This window comes from Mercurialis annua, linkage group LG6, assembly GCF_937616625.2.
Source record: "Mercurialis annua linkage group LG6, ddMerAnnu1.2, whole genome shotgun sequence".
In the NCBI taxonomy this organism is placed as follows: domain Eukaryota; kingdom Viridiplantae; phylum Streptophyta; class Magnoliopsida; order Malpighiales; family Euphorbiaceae; genus Mercurialis; species Mercurialis annua.
The window spans coordinates 36,942,261-36,951,666 of NC_065575.1; the positions used below are offsets into that span (position 1 = coordinate 36,942,261).

General features: G+C 35.8%; 2 protein-coding genes across 2 annotated transcripts; one reads left to right on the forward strand and one right to left on the reverse strand.

The window, feature by feature from the left end:
* The first annotated feature begins 2,831 nt into the window (after window positions 1–2,831).
* On the forward strand, window positions 2,832–6,007 carry LOC126687110 (protein ARV 2-like). Its single transcript, XM_050381488.2, has 9 exons — window positions 2,832–3,225; window positions 3,310–3,357; window positions 3,447–3,536; window positions 4,114–4,159; window positions 4,257–4,339; window positions 4,445–4,539; window positions 5,089–5,155; window positions 5,290–5,365; window positions 5,679–6,007. The coding sequence occupies exons 1-9, from the start codon at window positions 3,049–3,051 to the stop codon at window positions 5,780–5,782; spliced, it is 786 nt and encodes a 261-aa protein (XP_050237445.1). The 5' UTR covers window positions 2,832–3,048; the 3' UTR covers window positions 5,783–6,007.
* Window positions 6,008–6,313: 306 nt separating this feature from the next.
* On the reverse strand, window positions 6,314–8,878 carry LOC126687109 (NAC domain-containing protein 69-like). Its single transcript, XM_050381487.2, has 6 exons — window positions 8,598–8,878; window positions 8,234–8,508; window positions 7,830–7,964; window positions 7,425–7,739; window positions 6,779–7,210; window positions 6,314–6,697 (listed from the first exon to the last, which is right to left on the reverse strand). The coding sequence occupies exons 1-6, from the start codon at window positions 8,746–8,748 to the stop codon at window positions 6,410–6,412; spliced, it is 1,596 nt and encodes a 531-aa protein (XP_050237444.1). The 5' UTR covers window positions 8,749–8,878; the 3' UTR covers window positions 6,314–6,409.
* Window positions 8,879–9,406: the final 528 nt, after the last annotated feature.

Consider the following 9,406-nt stretch of genomic DNA (forward strand, 5'->3'; position numbering starts at 1 on the left):
TGGAACCCTAAACCCAAAGTCAGGATACTATAAATTGGAATTAATCATATCATACATCCAACGGTCGCAAACTGAGAAAATGTGACTCAACCAGGAGCCACTCGACCTTCACTTAACCTCAATATGCAATATCGTATAAAATCCAATGATCGTGAACCGAGAGAATGTTGCTCGACCGTCATCCGACGATCGTGATAGGGAACCGAGAGAATGTGGCTCCATCAGTGACCTTAGGATCACACTCAAACCTCAATACATAAGTAATCCTGTGAGAATATCGCTCCACCGGGATCTATAATAATCTCGATATTGATCAATCACAAACTTGAGCTCAAATCATTACTAATGCGCACACAGTCCTATTGATGCTCAATAGGTATCATGTTCCATAAGTTGTTTCGATCTATAAGTATGACGTTTGGTTAATTGTTTCGAATCTGAAAATGTAATTGGTGTATGCTTTTTGAAATGTATTAGATTCATTAAAGTGTTATAGCATGCTTATATAGATGATTGACTTGTTTTGCCGATTTTGGCTAAGATTGAACTCGTTGCCATATTATGTCTTGGTTGCTTAAGCATGCGATAGGAATTGTTTAGCATTGTGGGATTATGTTAGAATGGTTGTTAACATGCTAGTTTGGTTGTGAGGCTTATGTTAGCCGTTCGAGCATGTTTGTCCATTGTGGACTTTTATCAAACACTTTGCGGGCATATTGATATATTTAGGTTATTGAGTTGATTTTGAGTTCCCTTGTTTTCCAAATTGAGACTTTGGTTATTAAAGTGTTTTGGGATTTAAACTTATTGTTTTACATTGGTTGGATGCTTGGTTAGGGTTAGACTTGGATCGTCCAATTTTGTGAGTATATGGTTGATAACTCGGCCAACTCAACACTTTGGTTTTAACTTGCGTTATTGATTTTAACCAAGTTATTTGAAAAGGAATGCCGGATTATGTTATTAAAGTGGGAACTCAAGTTAACTTGATTGTTATATGACTGTGGCATTGGATTGAGTATGTGTGATTACTCTGTGTTTGACTTACGCTTTAGCTTGAATCGATGTTTGTGCTAGTCCTATGTGGTATCTAGTACTCTCTAGAGTTAGGAAATGATTTAAATTATTATTTATATTTTCTTAGACTCGTCGACTGTTCGTGCGTCGGAGTCGGACCAGGTTTAGTGTTTGCCGAGATTTGTGGGGGATTCCCAAGTAGTGAGTTTATGTTTGTTTGCCGAGAGTTGAATTGTTTTTCGACATTATGGATCTGAATTGGAACGGGCTACTCGATGGGCATCATCGAGACTGCGTGCGCACCGGTTTGATCATTTAGGTGTTTGAGGTAGGTTGGAGATTCGTCTCGCCTTATTAAGGGTGCTAGTGGAAGATACGTCTGTTGGGACTCACGTGATTTATTTATGTGACAGTCGGGAATCGGTTATGGAGATACGTCTCATCGGGACGAAACCTGTATTTAGATATTTGTAGTTTCAATGCTTATCAATAATGAATAAACTGTTTTATAAATATTTTAAGGGTTTTAATAAATGTAAATAGTAGTGTGAACTCGTCTTAGTATATCTGACGCCCGTTGTTTTCGCAATTTCAGGTTTGCAATTTAAGCAAGTCGGGTGACCTTCATCTTTATTGATTTCCTCGGACGTTTATTTTTTATTTAATAAAGATGGTCAAACTAATTTTAAACTCGTAGAGCGCAATAGTACTTAGTTGGTGTCTTTATATATTATTAGACTTGTTGTTTTGTCGGATTGGTCCGACTGTTGTTTTATTATTTTTGGCATGATGTTACTTTGGTTATGATTATTTATTTGTTCTCGGAATTGTACCGAGCATTTGGTTATATTATTTATAATTTATATTGTTTATTTAAATTGCTAGATTTAGGTTGGAGTCTTGATTGCCGCCGAGCAGTGGTTTTATGCAGGTTATGTGTTTGTATGTTATCCGCGAGGTTTATTACGGGTTTCGGAGCTACCACTCCCATACCCTAGAGTTGATCACGATATATGAAAATGGGTCGTGACAGAGAACCAAGGGGTCTAGGGAAAAACGAAGATCACCAAACAACTGTTCTTCGAAAACAAAAAATGCTTTAGAGGAGTACGGACATTCGCAACACCCCTAGTTTCAGGCGAAAACAGGAGGTAATAATTAGGGATACTGTAGGATTCACTATTAGTAACAAGAGATTGTGGTTGTAAAGAACAGGGATATTTTTTTCAAGGTAATAACGACTTTAGCATTACTTTTGGCCATGAGTAAAGAACAAGCAAGAAACAAAGGGAGAAGAAAACCTGGACAAGAAAGAGAAAAAAAGGAAATCAAAAAGAACAAAAATGAATAATAACAAAACTAGAAGACTAATTTTTTTTAGGCAAGTTTTGGAAGTGAGAAAGGAAACAAAAAGGCGACATTATCCGAAAGGGTGTTAAGGGCATTAAATGAGACATGATAGCTTGTTAGTGAGACAAGTGCAGAAAAAAAGAGCAATCCCACTATCAGACGCAACTCGATACCTGACGACCTGTCTTGCAAAAATTAGACATAAATATCTAAGAAAAACAATCAAGAGGAAAGAGATTAATGATGAAATACCATAAAATCTCACATTGTAAGGAAGAGAAAAGGCTCACACACTCGCCTATATATATAAGGTAAAGGCCAATTAAGAGTACTTACCATTCGTTAAATTTACATACAATTAATATACCATATTTTGGCAGCAGAGTGGTTCCGGGGCCCGAGCCCAAGATCCATCTTCCTTACCGTGTGTATAAGGTAAAACAAGACAAACAGACACAATATCAACCGTTCCTACATTACCAGATCTATCATGACTAAATACTTACGACTTTGGAATTAAATTTTACAAAAATTATCCTTGTAAACATCTCTTTTGTTAAACTCTAAATATCCGTTACAAACCGAACTTAGCTAAAGCCTACTAAGGATCCAAGAGAATTTAATAGGCCGATCCAGAGGCCCATTTCCAATTTAAACATAGATCCAGATTCTTTCAGGCCCATGGATAATTCATTAGAAATCGAAAAAACAAAAAAGTTTAGTACGCCATTTTTGAATTCGGTTTCAAAAATTGGAAGACAAAGAGCAGAGATGAAGTACAGATGTGTAGAATGTGGATTCGGAGTGAACACACTTTACGTTCAATACTCACCCGGAAACATTCGACTTATGAAATGTGTAAACAATTTCTTCTTTATTTTACTTATCATTTCTTAATTTTCACTTAACTGTTGATTTGTTTATTTTTTGTTGGTTTCACAGGAGAATTGTAGAGCTGTTGCTGATGAGTATATTGAATTTGAACTAATGGTATTCGTCTACCTTTTTGATATTATTTCTTCTCTGTTTTTATTGTTCTATATATTTGTATTTTGTTAATTGGGTGATGTTGTTTGCAGATTATTCTGATTGATTTGATTCTGCACAAGCCCAAAGCTTATAGGCATCTACTTTATAATGTCATTAATCAACAAACTATGAATTCACAGGTACTAAATGCTTGGATTTTATTGTTTCTTTTTTTCATCTTACATTTAGAATTATCAATGTGAATTGCCAAAGCCCGCGCGGGTTTCGTCTAGTGGTATGAGCTTCAGCCATGTGGGCGCCATGGTCGCGGGTTCAAACCCCGGCTACGCCCTTTTCGATAAATGGAGTGGTTGAGACTGAGTTGCTGGCCATTATAGCGCTGAGTTGCTAGGTATGTGGGCTTGCGGACGGTCTACATTCCGGGGGGTTTGATAGAGAACCTGGGTTTCGGCTAGGGGGAGTGAGTCCTCCTCATAACCAAAAAAGAATGTGAATTGTGAAGCCATGCCTGGTTAATACAAAGATTAGATGACTATGTTTTCAATCTATAGATGGTGGTGGAATTGGAAATTTAGAATCTCGATCAGGAGTTAAGGACATCGTTTATTTGCATTTAATGCTATAAGGATTTGATTGCTAAGTAAATCATTAGGTGAATTAATGTGGTCCCTTAAGCATGAGCTTTAATGATGTAGTTTATGTTCATTTATCTTTGATAGTGGTAACACTGAACAATAACATGATGATGCTTTGCAGGGTTTCCTATGGAAGTCTGTCATTGGATTTCTTCTTCTCGATGCTTGTATCCATTTCAAGTTTGAGATAGCATTTTCGGTTTTATATATCTTTAATTCTATTCCTAGTTGTTAAATCTACCAAGTGCCTTAGCAAAAACCAAGATAGAAGTTTGCTTTTGCAAAGAAATCAGGAAGAGCAGGGTTCTTCCTTGAGCTTTTCTTTAACAGTTTTGAGATATCAAAAGGTCAGTACTCCTCGGAAAATTCGAATTCACTTCTTTTTGTTATATTTTTTTTGGGTATTTCATACATAATTTTTGACAATTTAGTCTTACCATTGTCCTCTTTAGATATTCACAGATGTCTTTTTTGGAAATGTAATGTTCCTTTGCTTTTTCCTTCTTGCGACAAGGATTTTACTAAACACATCAGTTGGAATCTCCAGGTAGACATTTCAATCTTTTATTCAATTATTCTTCTAATCTCAATTACATCTTAGGAGGCTGTTTACGGACTATGGTTTTAGCTACTTTTGTTATTTTTATTCTCAAGAAAACATTTGAACATAAACTAGTATGGGAAACCCCTCTACTGAAATATACTGTGTCAAATGCATAGGGCGGAATTGATAGAATAGTAAAGAGCTTGTGGAACCTTTGAATACCCATAGTATGTACTGAGCTACCGGTTTCCACTATACAGAGTAGGATTTTAAAATTACTGATTGGAATGGTGAAGCAAAGAAATGGGACAGAGAATTTGGAGGTATTGCTGTCAGGGTTGGGTGAGAAAACTCTGTGGAAATGAAACAAGTACAGTTATCATGATGGTTAATGGCTGCGGAATATTCAATCTTAGTATATTCAACTTTGAGATGTTATATATTCTGCTGTTTAGATTATACGACTCATTTTCATTATGCTCTTTTGGTAAGACTATAAAGTGAAGAAGAAGAAGAAGCTTACAATCTGATTATTCTTCCCTCTTTTGTCAGGAGTAGAAATCTGTTGCAATCAATTATCGTTTCAAGTTACTTTAAGATTTTTCTTATTGGGATGATGGTACAGTTTCTAAATTTGCTTCAATATTTATAAATATTGGCTCCCACACTTTCATCTTTTTTTTTTCCTTCTTATCCTTATTCTGTATTGTACCCTTGAAATTTGATTAAGCCCGACTTTGCTGTATTTTACAGGTTTGGGAATTTCCATCTTCGGTGATTTTCATCATTGATTTATTTGTTCTATCTTCCAACATAGTGGCCTTAAAAGGCAAGATTTCAAATTATTCAATTTTAATTCTCATTGATTGATTTTCTTCCTTTTGGATGGGATTTCATTTGAATTGACAAGATAGTTCACACATAATTTCGACACTGGGGATCATGTTTGAACACCATTATAAATTGCTAAGCAGTAGCAGCAGTAAATTAAAATTCGACGCCCATAGTGAAACTAGGTGGCACTACGTCTAATGTAATTTATTAGTTTTTATTTCTTCTGCTAGTGAACAATACACTATTTGATGAACTTTAAAAAGTGTTTGACAGACCATTGTATAAGCCTTTCTTCCTGTATGAAGCAGTGATCACTGAGTCAGATCTGAATAGATGCATTGGAGCCTGCTTTTGTGCTCATGCTGCAAAGTTGCTTGCCACTCAGGTGCCCATGCTGGGATCATCAAGATAATGAAGCTGCAGCGATTATTGTATGTTGTCATTCAGTTAAAACAAGTATGATTTTAATGAAGCTAAATTAAATTTTATTTCGTTTCCTACTTGATGTGTTGTAAAATTGAACAGCATTGCTTTAGTTTGAAGCTGTTTATATATTACTACTTACTAGCGCCCAGCAATAAATTGGCCAAATCGTCAAATTTCTTAGTGCAAATATAATCAAATGCCTTTTTGATCATTTATCCGTTTGCTTGAAATTTTTGATGCCCTTTTGAAGTGATTTTTCTCATGGTTACTTTTACCCTGAGATTTTGAGGTATTTTCATGCATATTTGATGTGGTTAACAAAGAAGAATGAGCTTAAGGAGGTTTTTTGAAAATTTTGACTGCATGGAAGTGTTTATTAGAACCAATTTGATGTGGTCAGCTGATTACTCTAGGAACTAGTGGATTTCATGCTATACTTCAGATTACTTGTAATATAGCCTCGTATACACTTATTTCGGCTTCATTGAATGTGGAGAAGGGAAGAGAAACGGTGGGATTGGCGAATGCTACGAGTTTTATTCCCAATTTTCTTAAACTTTTACATCTCCAGCTCAGGACTCAAACACACACACATTGCTAAGTTTAACATCACTCAATGAAGTATCAAAATTTCTCTACTCACAGCTATGAACAAAAGCAGGCCTATAAATATATTAACAGCATACACAGATGGTGGACTTGGCTTTTGACTTAAAGGAGATATCTGCATGAGAATGAAAGATCCCATCTTTTTGTTATCCTCCATTTCAGTTGTTCTTAGCTTCAAACTTGCTTTAGCACTAATCATTTTCTGATTTTTTTCAGTCTGCACAGGAATGCTTTCTTTAGATGACTTGTGCGGCAGATTAGCTGCATTAGCAGGCTTTCTAGCTTCTTCGACCTGTACACGATAACGAGTATAGTTTAATTTTGTTGCTGGATGCCAGTGCATTTTAAGGTCTGATAAATTATTATTTGTTACCTTCTGGTTTGATATGACTGAAATTTTTCCCTGAATCTGACATTGTCGAGGATCCACTCTCTTGTCTGCTGGAATGATGCCTGATCTTGGAAAACTGTGTTTCACATGAATCGGATGTTCTGTGAGGAAAGCTACTGACTTGTCTGCTTGGATGTTGCCTAATATTGGAAAACTTTGTTTCGCTTGAATGGGATGCTTTTTGCTGGTGACTCCAATACACTTGATCTCTTCAGTTCTATACGTATTCGAGTCCACAGATGAAGCCTCCATAACTAGGATATCGTCTTGATTAACATGATTCTTCACTCTTCCGCTCTGCTCATATCTTGAAGGGGGTAAAGTTTCAGTTAGTGTTTGAACACTTTGTGTCTGGCGGTATTCTTTTAGAGTGCTGCGATTGTCATTCGAGTTTGGAGTTCCAAATTGCGAAGACTGTTTTATACAGGCAGAAATAGTCGTGAGAAGCTAAAAGAACTTCGAAGATGGTATGCAGCTAAGTGTATGCTACACTATAAAAGAATGTAAATTGAAATCTCCAAGTGAGATGCGCAATGGGGAAACATTACTAGTAGCATGCTGGTGCAGATATTGATTTGTGGTTTACATAACTACATGTTTTTGGAGATGCAAATGGATGTTCAGTTACCCTGTTATAGATAATTTCAGCATCCATATCAGTAAAATCATCAAGATACACTCCACTCAATGACTGCCGAGGACTGGAATGATTGTGATGGATGCGTCCAGAGTCCTCTTCTGTCGGATATCCATCAAAATTTAGAAACAAATCTGCCATCTCACAGCGATCCTCTTCTGTCTCGAACTGAAACGCCATTCCATCAGAGCCATTATCAAAATCAGTCAACATTAGATCGTCAATGCAGATACCTCCATCTCCGGTGAGAAATGGTTGCTGCTCTCGACCAGTTAGTACAGATTCCAGAAGTAGCTCCTGGTCAACCTAGAGAAAGTATAGCAGGCAAAGAATCTAATTATCCCTGGACATATAGTTGGCTTGGTTTGGCTTTATAGTAAATGCACTCTATGTTACCTCTGAGGCTGGAATCACTATCCGATTATTTTCGAAATCAGAATCCCCATTGCGAGTTGATTTATCTTCATCACAGTCTGAAGCATCAGTCTTCCCATCTGATTTTTCCTTCAACTTACAAAGAACCAATTCTACCTGGATAAGTAGAATTACAATATGAGCATGCCTCATCAATGACAACAAGGTTACTATTTACAAATAAATACTAGCCTATACTAAGCACACGCAACAATTACATTATACATCAATCTTATACGGAAACTTATAATTCATTTCGTTTTCGTTTACGTTTTTTTCTCGCTCTTATTGATTTCAGCATTTTCATTTTTAGCGTTTCCATTTCCGTGCAACATGATTATAACTTTTCTCGGGTGAAGTCAATTGAATTGAATCAGAGATCGGACCTGGTGAGGAGAAATTGCTTTAGGTTCATATTCATGGATGACCCAATTAGTCTTGACCTCTTTAGGAGTGGCACGCAAATAGAAAACCAAAGTCCTCTTGATGCCGATGACTTTCGTGCTGCGTTTCGCCTTGACGGAACGCTCAGCTCCGGTGGGTTTCCAGTGTCCACTCTTTGTCGATCTGTTGTAGCGAGTTCTACCTGCGTTTTTATACTTGACCTCCCTTTTATAAAAGAAATACCACACTTGATCATTTGATCCCTGAGATGCAAAACCTGAACTCAACACATACAAATGACAGATTATGGTGTCTTAGTGTTAACGTTGGTATATAAATTGTAGTAAAAAGAAGTTGAATCTTTACCAGGCAAATCCCATGGATCGAACTTGCAAAGATCAATGAGATGAATATCATCGTCGACAAGAAAATCGTGTCCGTCAATCTTGTGTTTTAAGAAATAGCTGACAAGTTCCTCATCAGTTGGATGGAATCTATGTCCTACTCTTGTATTCATTCTCCGACATCCGTTCAGATATTTTGAGTTCAAGAAAGAAGGACCTGGTCGTGGAATAAAAGAAAGAATGGACAGGGGAAGAAGAAGGCCAAAGGTAATAATTTAGTCCCTCATATTAAACTCTTATTTCACTTTTGACCTTAAATTAAATTAAACATCTTTTTCTATATGAGACATTTTATGTGATAAAAAAAACTTAATATATGAGGAATAAATAACATAGCACGACTTTTTATTATGTCATGTATATGTACATAGTAAATCACATTTTACATATATGATAATATACAATACACATAACTATAAAAAATAAGTAATAATTATTAAAATTAATAAAGTGCTTGTACGATATAATACTACTACTTTTTTTTATGGAAGGTTTATATTATATTTTATTATAAAGTTCGTGAAAACATAGCTAGTAACATAAAGACAGCAAAGATCGAATCACACGCGACAGTGATTTATCAGTTAGGTTATAAATGAAAATTAATTTTTTTACTAAGGTCTAAAGTAAAAATATCACGTATTGCCTGCTATGAATTTGCCATATATACACCACATGTTTGCCACTTATTATATTTTAAATTTTAAATTATACTATAAAATATCAAACATGAGCATGAAATGACGGTCAAATAAAAAATTGTTAAATGAG